The sequence below is a fragment of the Mesoplodon mirus genome, assembly GCF_964341445.2.
Source record: "Mesoplodon mirus genome assembly, chromosome: 9".
In the NCBI taxonomy this organism is placed as follows: Eukaryota; Metazoa; Chordata; class Mammalia; order Artiodactyla; family Ziphiidae; genus Mesoplodon; species Mesoplodon mirus.
The window spans coordinates 89027649-89050711 of NC_138985.1; the positions used below are offsets into that span (position 1 = coordinate 89027649).

The 23063-nt window shown below is 33.4% G+C and overlaps 1 protein-coding gene across 4 annotated transcripts in view; it reads right to left on the bottom strand.

Annotated features, from left to right (window-relative positions):
- The window catches only part of POT1 (protection of telomeres 1), an 83234-nt gene that overhangs the window by 37360 nt on the left and 22811 nt on the right, over positions 1-23063 (bottom strand). For all 4 annotated transcript variants that reach the window (XM_082631743.1, XM_082631742.1, XM_082631741.1 and 1 more), the window contains one exon: positions 2209-2339. In XM_082631743.1, the coding sequence (XP_082487869.1) occupies positions 2209-2339 (131 nt within the window). The remainder of the gene's footprint in view (positions 1-2208; positions 2340-23063) is intronic.

The following is a 23063-nucleotide window of genomic DNA, read 5'->3' on the forward strand; positions in this document are numbered from 1 at the left end:
AACAAACAAACAGTAATCTTGCACTCTAGAACTGAAAAAGAGGGCACATTTCCTATTTTCATGAGGCAGCAAAACTTTAATTTCAAAATTGTCAAAGACATTATAGGAAAAGAAAATTACAGATCTAAATATGAAACAGGAAAATAATAAATGACCTCGAGGAAAACTTAGAAGCCATCTTCATGAAGTGAGTAGACAAAGAGTTCTTAAACAGGAAATTAAAAAGTACTGACTATAAAACAAAAGTTAATAAAGTAGACTATATTAAAATAAAGAACTTTTGTTCATCAAAAGACATCACTAACAGGGTAAATAGGCAATCCATAGAGTGGGAAAAGATATTCACAGTCCATATACCTGACAAAAGATCTGTAGCCTAAATATATAAAGAACTTTCACAAATAATTAAAAAATGAAGTTAAAAATTCTATAATGAGCAAAAGGCTCAAATGAACACTTTTTACTTCAGAAGACATACAAATTTTAAAAGGTTCTCAATTTCAAAAATTTTCAGGGAAATTCAAGTTAAAACCACAATAAGATACTAATACATATGCAACAGAATGGTTAAAATCCAAAAAAATGGAAAACATCAAGTGCTGGTGAAAATGTGGAACAACTGGAATTCTCTTATATCTCTAATGGGAGTGTAAGTTGGTAAGAAACACTTTGGAAAACTAAAGGCTAATATCTGCACAACCTTGAACTCACGAACCACACTCCTTGGTATACAATCAACTGAAATGCATATATATCTATGCATTATACAATATATAATATGTAATATATATTATAATTACATAATTACATATAAATGTATATATTATATTACATATAATTATATATATTCAGTAAAATGTATGTACTAGACTGTTTATAGCAGCATAATAGCCTCAAACTGAAAACTACCTAAACGACCAACAGAATAAATATATAAATTCTGGTGTATTCAAACATTGGCTGGACAGAATACCATTTAGCAGTGAAAATGAACAAAGTAAAACTATATGTAATAGTACAGTTGACTCACACAAGCATAAGCCAGAAACTAAAAAAAAAAAAAAACAAAAAAAAAACTATAGTGTATTTCCTTTATATAAAGAACAAACACATATGAAACTATATATGTTGTTAGAAGTTGTGAGATTATTTACTCTTGGGGGGGGAAGTGTAAATGACAACCCCAGGTAAGGGTACAAAGGACATTTCTAGAGTGTTAGTAACATGAGCATGCTAATACTGTGAAAAGAGAGATGTATATTTTACTTCAATTAAACAATAGCAAGAATTACAAATACAGCTGGCCCCTGAACACGGGGGTTAGGAGCACTGACCATCTGTGCAGTTGAAAATCCCCATATAACTTACAGTCGGCCCTCTATCCTCAGTTCAGCATCCATGGATTCAACTAACCATGGGATCCTGTAGTATTGCACTGTTTACTACTGAAAAGAATCTGCACGTCAGTGGACCCGAGCAGTTCAGAACTGTGCTGTTCAGGGTCAACTGTACTACAGGAAACAGCAGTGTGTGAGAAATAAGCTATTTTTTTGAAGTGTGGATAAGCCTGTAATATAGTGCTACAATAGCAATATTTCTAGTTCTCTTTATCTTTAAGCAAATGTTCTCCACTATTCTTCTATTCTCAGGGAAAAGGCATTAATAGAGCAAGAGAGTTGTTTCCCACCATATCTTAAGACTAGAAGACATCTGGACAATTGCACTCATTTACGAGCATCAGTGACCATGAGGACCACAGATAAACCGCAGCATTAGAAGAAAAAACAACCGAGATAGTGAAGGGGTTGCGTGGAAACCCATGTAACAAAAGCAAACTATGAAGGGACTGAAATGTTTAAAACCTAAAAGACTGAAAATATTAAAGTGTTAAAAAGCTGATTTTTTTAAAAATCACATACTATTTAATAGCTCTACCTTCTTATTAAATGTTTTCTAATGGAATGCAACTAGTCCGAATCGCAGCAGCTAACACATTTCTGTGGAAGGAGGTCAGGTAGTTTGCTCAAATGAAGAGGTTTCCTAATATAAATCATTTGAAGTCTGATACTATTTACATTTCTTCTTGTCTCTTGAAATGCCTGATGTCATGTTCTAACAAAGCAACCACATAATTAGTGTAACTAGTTTTAGTGAACAATACAGTGTTCTCTTCAAACAAATATAAGTTCTAAACAGTATGAATTATACCTTCAGCCTGTGAAAGCGAACAATATCTCCATTTTTATAAATCATTGGAAGGGCTTCATAATTTCCACTAAAGAACAGGCAGGTTAACTTTACATGTGTCTGGTCCACAATTGTTACAACTGAGCAATAATCTGGAAAACACAAAAATATTTTACCTGAAATACTTTTCGTATTTCAAAGCATTTGACAAAATAATACTGAGTTCAAAACACCAAACATTATTCTTCCCTTTAATCAAGTCTTCTAAGAATAGGATCAAAACATAAAGAAATTTTCTTGTCTCTCAAAATGCACTGCCAAATTATTTTGCAAAAGTGTTCCACAAAAATTCATTTTAGAAAGTTTAATGAAACAAAAATAAAAACTGTACTTAATATAAATTGTCTGGAGGTGTAATAACTTTATTACCTCAAAGTTTAGAAACCATGAAGCAGATAAACATATGCAAATAATATAATTTCTAAAATAAACATAATTAAATTTAGAGTGGAAACAAAAAACTAGAAGATATTTGCAGCAAATGTGATGAAGAGTCAATATACTGCATAAAGATACTATGAAAACTGGTTATAAAACCCAGATTTTACTGTAAATATGAAAGTCAAATGAACAAACAACTCATAGAAAACTATATAAGAACAACTCAAAAGGGAAAATGATGATTTGCTAGTTATCTATAAAAGTTTACACATTAGAACGAGAGCAATTTTATATAATTTAAGCTGGTAAAAAACCCCCACCAAATTTAATGATAGTTGGGTTGCTATGAAAACAAGTAACTTCAATCACTGGTGGCAGCAAAAACTGTAATAGGTGCTACCTTTTAATATACATGTTTCAGAAAATTGCACCCTGAGAGTATGTCTTGACTTCCTTCCTTCTCAGTAATATACTCAAGACAGTATAGACATAGAAAAGGATAAACCCAGAACAGTGAAGGGAGAGGAGAGGGGAGTGAAGGAGAGGGAGAGACGATATCAACATATTTCAGGAAGTTGGGAAAGTAAATGGTTAAGGGATCAAATGGACAGAGGAGGATGCATCTGGAAGATACTCTAAAGTAGCTACAGCAAAGATGGCAGCCATTGGGATTAAGGGTGACAGTGAAAAATAGAGCCAAAATCAGGGCTCATGAAAAGTTTACACAAAGGACAACTGTTTCAATGAGCACCCATCCTAACCCTCACTCCCCTTGAAAATAACTTCAGGTAGGCAGGTAGGGTATCTCAGTCTTTAACACCAACCCCTTCCTGCAACACAGGCTGCTTTCCAAGGAAGTTTCACTGATAGACCAGGAAGTGGTAAGGCTTCTAATGAGGGTGTTAGCACCCAGAATAAATCCATCTGCATTATCACATTAGGGGGTCTACAGTCAGAAGGCTCTCTTCCCACACACCTTAGACTGACATTTTCAGTCAATGTGCCCTACGTAAGTACTATTTGTCTCTGTCAGATTTCCAATTCAAAAAAAGAGATCAAGTTGAAAAAACAAACTCATTATATACAAAGCAAACAAATGTCTACAACCTAAAATAAACCATACCTATATTTGTAAATTTGTAAACAGTAAAACATTACCAGACACAGAACAATAACGGATAGAAGGAAGGAAGCAAGGAAGGACACTGGGGAGGGGAGGAGGTGGAGGAGAAGAGAGGAGGAGTGGAGAGAAAGGGGGAAGGAATGGGGGAAGTGGGGAGAGAGGAAAGGAGATGGGAGAGGAATGGAGGCCAAGAAGAGAAAGGGAAACCTGATTCTGTGACGAGGGGACAATAATTAATTCAGAGAACATAAAAAACTTTAAAAACAAAACCTTAATAAGCATCTTCAAAAAGAGTAAAAAGATATTACATCTTCGTCTCTTGATATACAGGATCTACTGGACCCAATCCTAGGTTTGGAGTTTCCATTTTCAGTAGTTTTAACTATTTGTAAGGAGTGTTATTTCAGGACATTTTTCTTTCTTAGCAGTCTTCCAAAGACTAAAGATAAATTTTACTTATTTTTTAATAGAATAAAACACATTCTTCTTGTGATGATCATATGGCTCTACTGTACCCTTTTATAAATCTAAGATACATTATGGAATCTTAGTCATCTACTTTCCTTTATCTCAAAATATTTTGCTATTTTATTATCCTATAAATTATTTCATTATTCCTATCTATGCTTAAAAAAGACTAAATTAATTTTTAAAATGGGAAAATGAGAAACTTGCCTAGAGGAATGATGCAAGAGTGAAATTAATCATCCCTATTGCACTGCACTGCTCAATGTGTTACAACACTTTTCAAGAAGACATAAACCAGGTTTGAAAACTATCTTTGAAGTTTCTTCTTCAGCCTTAAGAATTCAGTTAAGAATTCAGAACTGAAATTTTTTTGCCAACAGTCACAGAGAAGAAAATTAGATGGATCAGAAGCTGAATGTAAAGACACGTAACAGCACGTTAGATACTATGGATAATGATGAATGTACTTTGAATAAAATACAAATGCTCTGAAGGTTTTAAGTTTCATATAATTTCATGACAAACTAAACACAAGGGCAAAGAGATCACTAATCTAATGAAACACATGAGACCTTAAATTAAATTTCATACCATGACTGAAGTTTAATCAGAGTCTGAAATTATGTTTAATGTTAAAGAATATATTTTGGTAAAAGGTATTTACACTCCTAAATACAGTTTGGGGTTATCAAATAATAATTAATAATGTGCAAAATGTCAATATTCTAAATTAATTTATAGAAATGGAATAATCCACTTTACTTCTCAGACAGAAAACAAAACAAAAATACAGTACTTATGTTAGCAAGATATCTTATTCCCAGGCCTATAACTAGGGGGAAATTACATTATTTAGCAGTCAGCGATTACTGAGGGCTTACAATATGACAGGTAGTGTGCTAAGCAATTTATATGCATTATCTCCCTGAATTCTTAGATAGTTGTATGTAACAGTTTACAAACGAGAGAACTTAGTTTCTTAAAAAGTCTAGGCAAGGTATCCAAGTGTGAATGTCTTATAGATCACATATAACTCAGCATATCTGACTCCTGTTTCTTCATTTAACCAGAACACCACACTGTCTGCATGTTGCATGCTTTTTTAAACATCAACAACAATCCCAAAGAAAGCAAAATATTATGCTTAAAACTGTGATGGAGGGTTGAGAGTTTTCCTAAGTAGGTAAAATTATACTGTATCTTAACTCTATATTATTTACTATTTCCTGCATTTATCTTGAAACATACTAAAGGAGAGTTCATTACTGAAGAATAACATATCGTTATAATGAAACTTCACCTATAATTTACTCCAGAGGCATCACAGAAACCCCAAGAACATCAGAGAAAGATTCTACAATAATTCATTCTTATGAGGCTTATATGCGTTTGTACATTCTTTGTAATAATTATTTTTTGACTCATAAACTGAAAGAATAAAAGAAGAAAAGGAGATAAAAAAGAGTATCTCCTGAAGTAGCTGAACAAGAGTTAAATCCTAGTGGAAAGACAAAAGCAATAAAAGAAGGTGTACGTTTAAGGGTACTTAAAGAGGAGTTAACTGAATTGTGAGTGTAAGAGGACAAAGGAGAGAGCACAGTGCTATAAAATCAGGAGTTGGCAAACTGTGGCCCACAGCCAAATCCATCCCACCACTAGTTTATTATCTTTACAAAGCATTCAACTTAAGTTTTCCAAAAAATGTCTTTTCACATTCATATTCATTTGGTTATATAAGATTTAATGAAATTACTTAATTAGAATAACAAGTAAAAGGAGTACAAAGAGATTTGGGAACCCAATTCTAAGAATGCAATTCTTTCGAGAATACAGTTCCACTAGTGGGAGCAGAAATGAGCCGGGGCATCAGGGCTGGGCAATTCCCAGTCACCAATTCCTAGCTGTGAAAGCTTAGGATGACAAAAGCATCAGTAACAGCGTTTTACACATGGAGTGTAGAACGTTTGTTCATTGTCAAATTAGATAAGAAGTTGCTTAAGAAAGTTTCTAATTTAAATAATAACTTAGCTGTAGGAGAACACCCAATGTGTCATGAAATAAATTACATATATTTATTGTGTAACAGATATATGTGCACATAGTAAATAGTTTTCAGAACAGTGACTGTATATAGAAGATTTCTGAAGAATGCCAGAAGGAAAGTAGACACTCTTTAATCAGAAGACACAGAAAGATAGGCTTCTAGATTTAGTATTACGTCTTCACAGTTCACAGCATCTATAACACAAAGCAGCTGATCAACCATCTTTACTAAATTAATGCATGTCACTACCTACAGCAAATATACAGTACTTGCAAAAATTCTCCCTCTCTGAAGCCCACTGCAGACATGGAAAATCATCTAGCCTCTTTACACCTCAAATTCCTTATCTAAAAGATGGGGAAAATAATACTATTCACCTCATATGATTGTTAAAATTAAATAGGTAATTACATGTAAAGTATATAAAATAGCACCTAGAACATGGTTAAATGCTATGCATAAGAGGTGGCCAGTGGCAGTAGCAGCAGCAGTAGCAACAGCAGCATTTCTATTACTGATAATTAATCATAACATCCTTTTCTAATGAACACAGACATGATCTTAGAATCTGTCTTAACGAAGTACATGAAGATACTTTGCCAAGATACAGTGCCGAATGGATCACAGTCAGAACATAAAATCAAAAGTATAGATGTAAGGGATTGCAAAGGAATTCCAATTTTAATTTCCACTGGAATCTCAATTAGTTGTTTTTAGATATGGTGCTATCAACCTTCCACAGAGAAGTATCTTGTAGTTAACAAGAGCATCTGGTCCTCAGGAGAAATTTCATTTGGAACACTAAGAGTTTCTGAAAAAGCTGTAAGGTGGAATATAGCACTAACCACTTATTCAAAAATTACAATGTTGAAGATAATATAGAACAATTTTAATGGATCAAAGTGGTAATCAAGGGCCAGGAAGATCTAATACCTCACTTAAAAATTAGGATAGGGCTTCCCTGGTGGTGCAGTGGTTGAGAGTCCGCCTGCCGATGCAGGGGACACGGGTTCGTGCTCTGGTCCGGGAAGATCCCACATGCCGCGGGGCGGCTAGGCCCGTAAGCCATGGCCGCTGAGCCTGTGTGTCCGGAGCCTGTGCTCCGCAACGGGAGAGGCCACAACAGTGAGAGGCCCATGTACCACAAAAAAAAAAAAAAAAAAAGGATAAATAAGTTCACTGTGTCAGCTTGAAGAAATGTTCAAGTTCCTGTAGGGTAACAGTTCTCAAAGTTTGGTCTGCAAACCACTGGGGGGCTCCAAGATATGTTTATGGGGCCCATAAATTCAAACCTATTTTCATAGTAATACTGAGATGTTATTTGCCTTTTCAATTGTGTTGACCTTTGGACTGATGGTATAGAAGCAATGGTGAGTATAACTGCTGGTGTCTTGGCGAGAATCAAGGCAGTAGCCTCAAACTGTAGTAGTGGTCACTGTATCCTTCACCAACACACACTAACATTAAAACAAAAACCACAACAGTTTTACTAAAGAATAAGGCCATTCTTGATGAAGCATTAAAAATTTCTTATAGTTGATCCTTGAGTACATGTCTTTTTAATATTTTACGTGGTGAAATGGGAAGCAAAATATTTCAACTGCTTACCAAAGTATGATGGTCATCTTAAGGAAAAACACTTGTGTGATTGTTTATGAGTTACACTAGCCACATTCTTTTCATGGAACAGCATTTTTATTTAAAAGGATGACTGACAGAAAAATTTTAGTTATTCAAGCTCTGGTATTTGTCAGATGTTTTTACAAAAATGAATGGACTTAATCTTTCAGTTCAAAGAAAACTGGCATCTTTTTGCCAACGATAAAACCAAAGTTTTTAGGCTAAAATTACAATATTGGAAAAGTTCCATCTTCCACCATGATATTGATGGTTTCTCAATATTCGAAGACTTTTAAAAATTTAATTTAATTTAACTTTTAACAACTTTATTGGAGTTGCTTTACAATGGTGTGTTAGTTTCTGCTGTATAACAAAGTGAATCAGTTATACATATACATACATCCCCAGATCTCCTCCCTCTTGAGTCAAAGACTTTTCTGATAAAATTGACTGGTGACAGAAATAACTGTTATATTTTGGTATTGTATGATACTATACAATGAAATGGGTCAACATATAGAAGATTTGCATACCTCAGGAAATGTTTTTTTTAAATGACCTATGCACTACAAATCATGGATGATTTAAAGATCCATTCAAACTGCAAGATGGATCAATGGATTTTAATTCAATAGAATATGAAAGTTCATTGCTATGGTTTCAGATTCCTCATTGTAACCAACCTTTAAGAAGCTTATCAAAGAATATCCAAAATTACCTTAAGACTTTTATAAAAGTCCTCTTCCCTTTTCCAACTACATAGCTGTGTGAAGCCAGAAATTTTTATGTATCTCAACTGAAATAACATGTCGTAACAGACTGCTGAAGGGATAAGAGAATCCTGCTACTTTTATTATTTTTTAAAGATTAAAAATATCATCAAAAATGTGAAAAAATACCACACTCCATATTTTTGGAAAATATATTTTTCATTAAAAATGTTACTTATGTTTACAATAGACTTTTTAGTTTAAATGAATTATTAAATGTCATTAAATATGTTAGTTTTTCACTTTTAATTTCCAGTATGTTTAAATATCTATAACTGTGATCCATAAAAATATAAGCTCCTTGAGATCCTGATAATTTTTAGGAATATAAAAAGCTTAAGAAGCACTGATTTAGGGCATCAACAATATTATACTTTCTGAAAGTGAAAATTCATAAAGTACTACATTTTATATAGATCACTACAGAGACAAAGTCCCTTGCAATTCTACCACAATCAAAATTGCAAAGAAGTAAGAATTGGTCCTACCCCTTCCTTGTTCACAATAAATAAAGGTAAAAAAAATATGGATAATGAATTGCTTGAAAGTGAAGGTCTATCAACTTTAATCTAGGTCGATAATCTCTAAGCTTGATTCTATGGAAAATAGTTTCAGCAAACAAGAATCAGAGTACATTAAAAAGGGTTCCATGTTTAAGTAATTCCAAGTAAAATTATGTTAAAAGTAAAGTTAAACAGATTCCTTTATTAAATCTTTTCAGAGGTGATAACGTGCTAGTAATGCACCGTGGATCTCAAGAGCCAGATACAGTATGCAAAATTTCCCACTTTTTCATGGAATGTTTCACAGAATTGGTATTTCTCCCACTGAAAATGCTTTGCTAAAAGCTTAGGTAGATTAGATCTCCAAGTTATTTTAAATGAAGTATTACTGAGAAAACTAGAGAACTTACAGCCTCACTTGATGAAGAGGCAGACAGCTCTTCAGGACTACAGTTCACTGTTGTCTTGGGACATTCTCTTCAGCAGTTCCTGCCTCCCCATTATCTACTCTATCTCCTGGCAATCCACTGTTCTAGACTTTTCTCTTTCTTGCCTTCTTATCTCCCTCTTTGTTATTACTTACAAGAGAGAGAGAGAAAAAATAATCATAAGAGTAAAATGCCATTTTGATGCTTCCTGATACCAAACCAACTGACAGTACTATGAAGGATAATAAATAAATCAATAAACCCTAGTTTTGATCTTTGTTCTTTTCTCAGCTTGGAGTGTTCTCCTATCTATAACTCTACATGAATCTTCTTTTCAGTTATATAAGGTAATTGTGTGTGATGATACCAGTTTTTCAAAAGTATCACGTATACTGGAAATCAGAAGCCTGATGATTCGGCTAAAAACTGATGGATAGCTGCTAAAGTGGTAGCAGAGATTGGGGTGTATACATTCTGTTTATGATTAAATGGTCACAACTATTTCTAGTGTTGATAGAAATTCATTTGTATTTCTAAGTTCTTATTCTATTGCTGTTACATGTTCCCATTAATCTTTTGCTTAAATCTAACTTATATAATACATATAAATGACAATAAGTCTTTCAAATATTCAGCATAAAATATGAGCTTTCTTATCATGACATTTCTGCAAAGCAGAGAATATGTATTCAGTTTATCATTCCACTCTAAAAATCAAACTCACTGTTTTTCAACTAGCAATAACATCCAAGCATATACACAAATCCTATGAAGTCCTGATACTGTTTTCTAAATAAAGCAAAATATTTCAAATTCCTAAAACTAAAGAATTAAAAGTATAAAATAATTATAAGAAATACTCCAATGCATAAGTTACTTTTCACTGGTTTCTCTATTTCAAATCCTACTTTTTTTCTTAATTCTTTTCATTTTTTAACCAAAGAGAATTTTTTGTGTGTTTTCATTCAGGGAAGGGGAGATGGGAAGGTGGGGTAACATTAATATATCCCTACCCACTGTAATTCTGTGTTATGTGAACTCTTCCAAAAAGCATTTCAAAAGTATTCACAACAAAGCTTAGGACTCCACATCAATAAATTGTTTTGCCTTATTCAAGTAACTGCAGCAGCGTATTTTATAAACATCTGGTGCAGTGACTAAGGGAAAGGGTACATAAATTGCACTCATAAATACTGCACACTGAAAAGATAAACTGAAAAATTATAAAACCCCCCTGTATGTACATTATTTCTCAGATTTGTTTTATTGCTCTATTTCCACAGCTTAATTTTGGACTACTGTTATAATCTGGAATTATTTTTCCTACTCATATTTTGTTCTCCCCATTCCAAATTACAAACAATTAAAACAGCATTCTTGAAATATTTCTCTACTCTTAGCAAAGACTTTTAGTGCTACCACATTATCTATGGATATTTCTGAGTCATTAAAAAATGCTTATATGTAAATATATGTACAGATACACAGATGTGTATATAGTTACAGAACTATCAAGTAAAAAACTACTTTCTTAACATCAAGGATTGAAAAAACAGAATTTAAAATGACCTCACTTGAAGTTTACTTCTTAGTATATTAAATCTAACTTTAAGTATTTTCTTTACAGGCATGCCCACACACACAATCCATTCAATTACTGAGCTTCAGGCCCAGACAGACTTACTGTAGCAATATTCTTCAAAATATCATCTACCTGCTACAAGGCAAGCTCTCTAGAACAGCATAACTAAACATGAGGAAATTCACAGAGTCTCCTAAGGTTACCTATAAAATAATGAGGAGTTTCAAAATAAAATTTTATATACATATTTTTGGGTTTAAATATGTATATAGTTATAAATGAAGGAAACAAAAATTCAGATTCAAGAAACAAGTGGCATTTAAAAAAATCTGTCCAATAATTTGCTCTCAAGGACAATAAAGAACTAATATAAACGAAATATTAAATAGCTTTCAGGTTCTTTCACAAATTACCATTACATTCATGACATAACTGGAAACCAAGCTACTCATTTTAACAAATACTAACAAGGCAAACTGCTAGAATAAGTTTTATTTAACTGCTCCAAAGACGTAAAGTGTTTCACCAAGTAAGTAAATAATCCTTCAATAATGACTACATAAAATGATAAAAACATTTATTTTCCCCGTGCCTCATTTTTTACTCATTCCCAAATGAAAGAAAAATCATCTTGTGAAGTTAGAGTCAACTTACAAATTAATATTTTAATAATAAAGTTACAAAGCTAAGAGGTAATTTAAGTCTACTTTCTTGTTAGCATGTATCAGCAGGGAAGGTAGGGAGAGTAGAGAGACGTTTAATAAATCAGTATTCTTTCTTAGTTTATCTAAATAACAACCTCTAAAAATACATATTTAAACTTTGATAAAGAATTGACTCTAAAGTTTCAGTAAGACTTCATGTTTAAACTGTTGACAAAGTATTTTAACTACTTTAACACTTAGGTAATACTTCATTTAACTTGATGTAAATCTAGAAAAGGTAACAAATGATAAATTAAGCCCTATATTCTGTGATCTTCAGCAATTCACCTAATTTCCTCAGTATGATTAAGTGTAAATTGCCTTGGAGTTTTATTATAAGGGAAAGCTGGTAGTTCATCTAAGTAAGGTCTTTAATCTAAGAAGCATGCATGCATGCATGCATGCTTATATATTTATATAATCCACAAAAAAATTCCTCCATGAAAGTTGCTTCACCACCTTTTTATCTACTAGGGCGCTGTTGTTTGTATTTATTTATTTTTTTGAGGTAATTTGGCATTTATTTATTGAAAGTAAATTGAAATCTATTCTATTATATATGATTACAACAAGTGCTGTTCTTCACTGAGGCAATCTGCCATTGATTTTCTAACTATGTTTTCTACATATGCAATTCAAGATTTGAAAATTAAAATAGTATTTACCTTACAAAGAATTCACATATCTATTAATAGCTACTGCAACTGGCTGTTAACATATTACAGGTACAGTTGCATATGTTACTTCAATTGTTACAGCAAATTCCATGAGAGTCCATGACCATCATCATCTCCATTTTCAGATAAACAAATTAAGCAAGAGAAGCAGAGTAAGTTGTCTATGGTAAAACAATTAAAAATTTCTATTAAGCTTATGTTGTAGAGTGTTGTTTTTTTTAAACCAATCAGTACTTCATCAACAGTTTTCCATTTGTATAAAAGTTTATTATTGAAATACTAAAGTAAAAGCCATGAAGGCAAATCACTGAACTAAGGCAATAGTATATGCTACAATCTTACTTGTTTACAAGGATACTTGCTATACAATACACACATAACAGCACTCTCTTTATTATGCTGGTGTGAGGTTAACATAATTTCCACTCATGTTTTTATAATACTGAAAAAGATCATGGGAAGCAGGAAAGAGAAGCGTAAATATTATGATAGAGATATAAGTTCTAATATATAGATATACATACATGCACACACAGATGAGATAGATAGGTAGGTAGGTAGATATATTTATGAGTTCATAAATGTTATTCTGAAATTACACCTGGGGGAGTTTTCCTCTTATGTTTTACTCTATGTATTGAGCAACCATAGGTCATAGATGGTATACCTAGGTGTAAGGATTTCAACTAAGACTAGCAATGGTCTTTATCTTCACAGAGTTTGTGTTTAAAATAAGGGAGACAAAACAATAAGATTAATTTTTAAAATAGCTATAAAAGTATATTGATATTCATCAATAAAAAGGAATAAACTATTGATACATGCTATAACATGGAACCTCAAAATCATTATGCTAAGTGAAAGAAACCAGAAGCGAAGTGAGCCTATCTATATGAAGTGTCCAGAAGGGTACAGAGATAGAAAGCAAGTTAACAGTTGCCTAGGACTGGGGTGGCAATGAGGACTGACTGCAAGCAGAATGGAGATCTTTTGTATGGTGTTGCTTGCTCATGGCCATTAAAAGGAAATTCACTCTTCGTGCTTGAATCAGTTAGCATCAATCATACAAATGTCAGCATATGAAGTCTTGCTGATATCTTTTGTTAACTGTGATCTCCTCATCCATTTGATTTGACATTAAACATTATATCTTTTTAAATCATCATTTTAATTGTAACTTGGGAGCAAATATAAACACATGTGCTGTACCGTCTGAATCCTTCTTAAAATTTGACAAAAAACATAACCATGAATGAGATCAGAGGTCAGCAAACTATGGCTGGTGGGCCAGCTGACTTCTGTAAAATCAAGTTTTATTGCTACACATTCATTTACACATTGTCTATGGCTGTCTTCATGCTACAAGGCGCAACTGAGTAGTTGTGACAGAGAGTACCTGTCCTGCAAAGCCTAAAATGTACACTATCCAGTGCCTTAAGAAAAAATCCAACTCTTAAACTAGATTAATGGTGGACATACAAAAAGGATACTGGAAATAAAGGACTAATAGCATAATACTCTGAAATAGGAAAAGAAACTAAAGTACACTACAATGTCTTTATTTAATACTTAATCTTTCAAGAACTCAATTTCTCAAAGTAATGGTACTAGTATGTAAACAGCCCAGCATCAAATGCAGTAATACTTACATGACCAATTTAAGAAATTTCAAGATGAACTTAGAAGATAAAAGATCATGATATTCAAAGCAACCCAACAATTATTTCTGATAAGAAAAATGGCCTACAAGAAAAAAAACACTCAAAAAGACTGTCAATTCCACGCTTAGGTATATACCTAAGAGAAATGAAAACATATGTCCACACAAAAACATATATATGAATGTACACAGCAGCATTATTTGTAACACCAAAAAAACAGAAAGAACCTAAATGTCCATCAAGTGACGAATGGATAAATAAAATGTGGTCCATCCATGCAATGGGATACTTTTCAGTAACAAAGAGAAATAAAGTACTGATACATGCCACAACATGGATGAACCTTGAGAGCATGCTAAGTGAAAGAAATGAGTCACAAACTATCAGATATTATGATTCTATTAATATGAATAGTCTAGAATAAGCAATCTATAGACAGAAAGTAGATTAATCGTTGCCTAGGGCTGGGAGGAATACGGGGAGCTTGGGAGCTAAGAGATGCAGAGTTTCTTCCAGAGGACATGAAAATGTTCTACAATTGACTGTGGTGGTAGATGCACAACCCCATGAATATACTAAAGCTACTGAACTGTATCCTTTAAATGAGTAAATTAGATGTGAATTAAATCTCAGTAAAGCTGTTTTTTTAAAAAAGGGACTATCAGTATCTGGTTAAACAGCTGCTTTAAGGCACTAAATGCATGTATTACAGTTTAAGTGCCATGTAATTTATAGATATTATTTATCTTCCTTGTTCATATTTTTCTTTCAGCTCTTACATACTACTAAAACTACTCTAACCTATTCTTAATCACAACCAAACTGTCCTCAAATTTCTAAGAGAAAGTTACTAGTACAGCTACCAATTAGATTATTATCCTAGGAATTCTCCCCAACTAAGCCACCTGACATTTGTTTTGCTGATTCTAAGACTCATAAAATTGGGCTTCAAGCTTCATATTGATGAGCAACAGCCAGGAATGCCCACAAAGAAGTGGCATTCCTGAACAGTGTATGATATTGCGAGCTGGTAACTGGCAAAATATGTGATTTGTTTAAAAGCCTTTTGGAACAGGAGAAAGCATGACCAGTGCCACTTCCAAGTTTCCACATCTATAAAATAGAGGCGATGCAACACCACACTTAGGGTATTTTGTAAAGCATAAACGATAATGATATGAAAGACATCATAGAATTTAGTAAATAAGAGCTGTAATGTTATTATTTAGATGGCCATGCCCCTGAAGAATGCAGGCAATACAAATTTTACAGAACAAAAGGGTCAACCTCTGTGGTTCACAAACAGAGGTATTATAATACCTCTAAACTCTTTTTGTTCTTAATTTTATATTAAAAAATTTCACTAGCTGGAGATGGGAGTGAAATTAGTCTCTCAGTGGAAAGAGAGAGTCTTCTTCATGACTTTAGAGCCTTATATGGTTTAAAAGTGGCAACAGGTTCAATTATTCAAAGATCAAATCTGTTGTGGAAATAGGACAATTAATAACATATTCAGCAGAACTTCAATATACTAGATATAGCAATGCTTAGCATTCATATGCATTCGAGCTTTCAAACAATTTCACAATAAATTTATAAACATGAATTTAGTATAATGTCATTTTATTTAAGTCTACACTTAAATGAAGCGAAAGGAAATTTAAAGGAAAATTTAAAAGCTATATAAGTATCTCAAATATACAGCATATTATACTTCCAAAAGAAAACTGACACTTGTAGAAATAAAAATACTATGATTAATGTATAAATAATATAAGGAGAATAATTTAAAGTGATAATAATAAAAGTTAAAATGAGAGGCGAACTACTTTAACTTCTAACATATTCCTTTATAAGCTAAAACTCATTATACTTCTTCATTAAAATCCAAGCACTAGGACAAGTGACTAGTTCCTCTAGTGAATTAAATGTTATTTTATGAATTTTATATTCATTCTATTAAGTATTGATAAATTATTAATAATACGTACATTTAACATTTATCTTACAAAAATGCACTAGGGATATATTACACACACACAGACACACACACACACACACACACACACACCCTTTAAGAACCTGACACCATTTATTCTATCTGTAGGAAAAAAAAATCATAACTTATGGTAGAGTTTCATATAAATCCTAATCTGATTTCAAATATTTTTAAATCCTGATACCAGTATGTATATAGCAAATGCACCCAATATATTCCTGTAAGGCTTAAAAGTATATTAAAATTATGAATGAAGAAACAAAAAGACTGAGATTAACAAGCAAACTATATTATTACACAGTAAATCAGAATTGAGGATAACGAATCCTACCAACCCAAACATCCTCAAATATTCATGTAGAGATTGTAGCCAATACTCTGCCTAATGATTAAAAATTGAGGGGGCTTCCCTGGTGGCGCAGTGGTTGAGAGGCCGCCTGCCAATGCAGGGGACGCGGGTTCGCGCCCCGGTCTGGGAAGATCCCACATGCCGCGGAGCGGCTGGGCCCGTGAGCCATGGCCGCTGAGCCTGCACGTCCGGAGCCTGTGCTCCGCAACGGAAGAGGTCACAACAGTGGGAGGCCCGCGTACCGCAAAAAATCAAACAAACAAACAAAAAAGAAAAATTGGGCAATATCTAAATAGGCCTCCTTGTTTTTGAGGAGACCTATTGCAGGTCACATATTGGGAGAAGAAAATTCACCTCAGGCTCTCTGTTAGGTGTTGCTCCACGGATCCTTATATAGAGGTATAGAAATATACATAATTCAAACATGACATTATTTAATAAATGATTTTGAAACAAGGCAGTTACCAACAAAAAGTGATATCATTGACACTACATAAAAAACAAAATTCCAGGCAATACATGCAGTTTTTAAAAATATATAATAATAATTTTAAGGAAATATAGGGTAATATTTTTCAGATCTTCTAATAGGTAAGCCTTTCCAAACAAACAAATTATGACTCCACAAGCATTTTAAAGATTTAAATTTCAAAAGCCACCAGCCCAAAACTAAAATGCTGTGAAAAGCATCTGTAACATAATGACAAAAAAGAGATTATCATTTATATATAAGAAGCTGACAGAAACCACTGCAAAACGACAAACAAGCAAACTGAAAAATAAGGAAGAGAATATATTTTGATTTTCTTAATTGATGATATGTAAAGTTGGGAGGGAAATTAATATACTGAAGTAGAAGAAAATCCTAACAATGCAGATGGAAATCAAAGTAATTTGTAACTCGAAAGTAATTTTTGTGAACCTAAATATTACTAGAATCCATCTGACCTGAGAAGTAATGTAACAAAGCATTCCACTGATAGCCACTTAAGATATATTTGTAATAATACTGAACACATAATCTTTCAAAGACAAATTGCCAACTACATGACAGCTATAGCATATAAATAAAGCTGATTGCATATATAACCAATACAATCTGAACAAAGCAGTTTTACCACATATGGAAACCATAAAATATAGAATTAAAAAAAATTCTTCAAGAATATAAACAAAATGTACACCACAGAAGTATCATAGGTCCTTAATAATGATCCCTAAAAAAAGACTGCTACAAGAGCATACAATTATGCATCAATATACTGCTGACATTCTATTGCTTTAAATTATATTTAAGTCAACTGCTTCAGCACTAGTTCACATTTTCATTTTAAATCTGACAACTTTTGTTGCTATTTTCAAACTCTGGAATGTTGGCCTCTTCCTCCTCATCTATCAAAATCCAATTTACCCTTTAAAGTTCAGCTAAAATGCTACATCTCTTAGAAGCTTTTCCCCTGTTAGCATTAATCTCTCCATTCCCACTCGGAAAGCACTTTGCTTATTCCTTTAGTCACAGCATACAACTGTGCCTTCTATTAGCTAGCTGATTACATTTGGGTCTCCCTCACTTGTAAACTCTCTGAGAGTTATTTTATCGTTGGACAACAACCTACGAGTCTATAGAAAACAACTAAGTACAGTACAGTGCTACACAAGGCTAGCAAACACATTTTTTAATTTAATGAATAAAAGAATATAACACGAGTTTCAAGAAAAAATGGGAAAACAGTACTGATTTTATGATTCACAAAAATAACTCAAATTAAAAAACTCATGAAAAATAAGGGCAACATCCTAAATAAACAGGCTAATAATTTTTTAGAGGAAAAGGTCATGAGAGACAGATTCTTAGGATATGAACAGGAAGCCAGATAGAAGCCTCAAGCTTCATCAAAGAAGTCATTCTTGAATATAAGAAAGCAAGCCACACAAAGGTTCAGTGACAGGGGAAGAAGGATCTTTCTTCACCTTCTTTTTTGTTTGTTTGGTTGTTTTTTTTGCGGTACGCGGGCCTCTCACTGTTGCGGCCTCTCCCGTTGCGGAGCACAGGCTCCGGACACGCAGGCTCAGCGGCCATGGCTCACGGGCCCAGCCGCTCCGCGGCATGTGGGATCTTCCCGGACTGGGGCACGAACCCGTGTCCCCTACATCGGCAGGCGGACTCTCAACCACTGCGCCACCAGGGAAGCCCTTTCTTCACCTTCTTTCTCCAAGTGGAAACCTACTTCCTACTGGCATGGACAGAATAGCTGGAAAACAGTGCTGAAGAGAGGCTTAGCCCACCTTTCCAAATCCTTAAAGACAGAAGGGATGACTAGCTGTGCCCTGGATGCCCTCCATTCCTGAAAGCAAGATAGCCAAGCACTTGAAGATTCTTACCTCACTCAACTAGGTATTATCATTTTTTTAGCTCTTGGGAAATGGAAAACTCTGTGCCTGCCCACAACCTGCATCTGATGTAAAAGGTAAATCCATTCATTCAACTTGAAAACACACACTCAAAAAGCATGGTACATGATTCTGCCTTACATAGTCAACAATAAAAGGGACAAGTAGAGTTTTACAAATTGGGGAGAGACTAAAACCAAAGTGAAATCATGAATAATTATAATCATTGTATTATAATGGTTATCTGCTTAACTACAGACTTTAATTTCTTAAGGGTGGAAACAATTACATAAATCTTTGAATGTCTCATGTCTATAAAATATAACACCTGGCACATAGAAAGTTCTCAATAAATGTTTGTTGAATAAATGAACAAATGAGCAAACTGAAAAGCAAAACTGTGTATTTATTTTGTTTTAAATGCCATACATTAAGCCAAAATGTATGTTGTAGTTTTGATATTAACTGAATAGTCAAATAAGTGCGTATGAACATACCACAGATCAGGATTTTGCAATCTGAGGCTCAGAGGCAGCAGGGAATGAACCTTTGGTATTGTATGTTTAAGTCTTTAGGCATGCATGTGAATTTTTCTAGGACAGGCTCTATAACTGTCATCACATTTTCATAAAGGTGTAGGAGTATAAAAGGGTTAAAAATTCTAAAGATGCGTTATTAATTTAAAAAAATATATAATTAAATATTACAAACAATTTTATGTTGTACTAGAAGTTTTAATCTCCCTTTGATGAATCAGAAAGGCTCCTGGATCTTATGGAGTACCAATGAGTCATTAATCATTCAGTAATTAATAAATTCTTTTTCAACCAAGTTAATGTGGAATATGTGGGAGTTTATTATACTTTAAGAAATTAAAAGATATTAACTACATAATCATTAATAGGCAACCAATATTACTCAGGCAAAACAAAAATATTCAAACAATTATGCTACATAACATTAATGCATAATTGGCAAGTCATTCTCATAAGTGAAAACAGTATTTTTACACAGCCAAAATTAGCAATCCAGAGTTAGCTGGAATGTTTAACAGAACAGGAAAAGAAAAAATCCTAGGGCTCTATATCCTATCACTCTATCCTAAGAACTAAAAGTAAGTAAAACAGATAGGGGCTCTTAGAAATCCAATGTTTTGGATACAATTTTAGTAATTTGATTATAATGCTCAGTAAGTAGCTAAAACAGGTGTCCTTTTTCTAAGAAATTGAATAGCAGAAGTCTGTGTGTAGAAACATTGTAACATCCAAAACTGTTCAGTTTAACCAAGCTGCTTTTCTAATATTGAGAATTTTTGATGGGAGGAGGTGTGAAAATAGTTTAGCAACATAAAGCATTCCTGAGGAAAGCTAGGGAGCCACAGGTGATGTGCCACATTATGTGGCATGAAAAGGCTGAGACCTCTAGGGTCTCAAAGTTGGACAGAGAAGAAAAAAAAAAGAGGTGAACAGTAAAAACTGATGCTATGAATACTCTGACTATTCTCTCCCTTTCTCTGGACTCAAATATTAGGAAGAATAAGCACAAACAGGGTTCTCTCTACTCTTCGCATTTGCTCAGAGTGAGCAGGCATTATGATATTAACCAAGCAAGCAGGACCACATACTATTAACAAGTCTGGATGGATATGTTTTATGGCCTGCCTCTACTTACCTTATTTAGCAAGAACAGACAATGAGAACAGAGTAAAGGTGTCTCAAGTTTAAAAAAAGAATTAAGATACTTCTTAAAATCTGAGACAAAGCTAAAATTAAACTCCTTTATACGTTATCTAAGAAAAATGCCCAATGTTATCTGTGCAGGGCAAAACACTGCGTACGCAGCTCTACCTACCCAGCTCTTCAAAGGAAAAGTACCTGTGAGGCTTTCAGAGAAGATAACTGTTATAAAATCTCAAAATCCCAAGAATGTGGCAATAACCTTGTCTTCCTGTATGAAAGAGGCCATATTATGTACCCCTGCTGAGTCATGATCAAAATCAATTTTGATGATATGATGATCTTTTAATATATGCTATTTCCATAATCCTTGAGAAATTCTCAGTTTTCATGATGAATCTTATCACAAATGAATAAGAATGTGAGCATCGATAGTCCTTTTAAAAACAGGACTGATAGACTTCTGTAAGAATAAAAGCTACAACTCCTCCAAGACTGAAGATAAAGCTTGGGAAATAAAGCATTTGCTACAGAAATAAGACAGTAGTATGCTACAGGTCATGTGTAATCATTATGACAGAGGATGAGAGAAAAGACCTCAAGAAAAATCTTAGTCAAGAAGTAAGGATGCTAAATTGCGCCAAATTGCTTCTACTGCATTGAATCTAACATTTATAAAATGAATTTTAATGAAAAATTCTAGCTAATGATATATAAGAGAATCAACTTTTTCCCATCTATCTAAATTTGAGTTGCATAAAGGTAATTTTCCTACACATAACTATTATGTACATCAGGATGTAATATTTAGGTTGTGGCCCTGTATTTGTGAAATAATGTTGCTTTATATAGTACAAAAAAGGCTCAGCTGTGGATTACTCCTGTACATTTATTCTAGTACTTCTCAGTGGTAATACTAATGAAGTTGATCCTTTCCTGAACACGAAAATCAGTGCTATTTGTCTGACTCTCCTGCAGCATGTTGAAGGATAAATTCTATCAACAGAAAAAAATGTAAGTGTAACTAAAATTATAAGACAGATAGTTTTAAAATGTTACCATCTTGGTAGTAGTAAAGACATCTCGCTGTATCTTCAGACATATTTTAGAGTTTCAATGAATATATTCAGAAAAAATTGATGACATTCATTTTAATTTAGTATCTCAGAAGAAATAGAGAAACACACTATCTTTATAATAAAAGTTGGCTTATTACTACTCATGAATTTTTTTATTAAGGGACTGGATCTAACTATAAATGTATCTGACAGATAAAGGATACATAGGATATATAATAAATACTACAGTTTCCCAATGCTTTCATTATATACACATGATTTAATAACATTGTTAGAAAAAAATGATTATGCAATCTAATAACAAACTAAAATTGAGTCATCATAGCTGTTTTAAAAACAGCTATCATTTTATTCTGTAATACTTTCATTTAATGATATTTTTGAAAATAATGTATTTGCTGATTAATTTACTAAAAACTTTCAATGATAAGCATTTGAACCATACCAAGTGCAAAAAGTTTTAAAATTATATCTTCTACCAAGTTAGATGAACATTATTACCAGTATTGTAGCTTATTCCTAAATTTGGCAGGCCTATTAAAGCTAGCCAGACAACACTGGCAACTGGAAGAGGACTGCAGTGATTACACTCTACAGGGAATTCACAGAATGGGCAATGTAAAGTTCAGGGGAAAAAAATTCGATGATGAGAAGAAACTACTAAGGTCAAAGTATGCATATGTATGTTGAATGGCATGATGGGGTGTGGAAAGTAGACTTTGCAAAAAAGTAAAGTTGAATGAAAACATTTGAGAAATTCAAACAGAATTTCTCTGCTTCAACCTTAATGTTTAATTCTTCCCCTCCTACTGAAAAAACAGAAATCAGGGTTTTCAATAAAACATCCTTTTGCTGTCTTTGGACTTAGCTACCACCTATTTCAAACTTCTTATCTCTAGATTCAATAGTCTTCAATAGTCACTTGCACATAAACTAAGTCTTTACACATTAACAAAATATTCTGTCAACTATACTCCAATAAAAGTTAAAAATAAATAAATAAAAATTTTAAAAAACTGAAGCAAATATGGTAAAATCTGCCCAGTAAATATAATATAGGGGTCATTTAATTATTTTTTGTATGTTTGATATATTCATAATGTAAAAAAATCAAATAATGCTCAAAATAAAATTTTAAAACACACTAAAAAAAAATGCTGACCACATGAAAATGAGACTTTTTCCCCCATCCACCCCACCAAGGAGTAAACTTAGAGCTCATACCACAATAAAATTTGCATATGGGGCTTCCCTGGTGGCGCAGTGGTTGAGAGTCCGCTTGCCAATGCAGGGGATGCGAGTTCGTGCCCCGGTCCGGGAGGATCCCACATGCCGCGGAGCGGCTGGGCCCGTGAGCCATG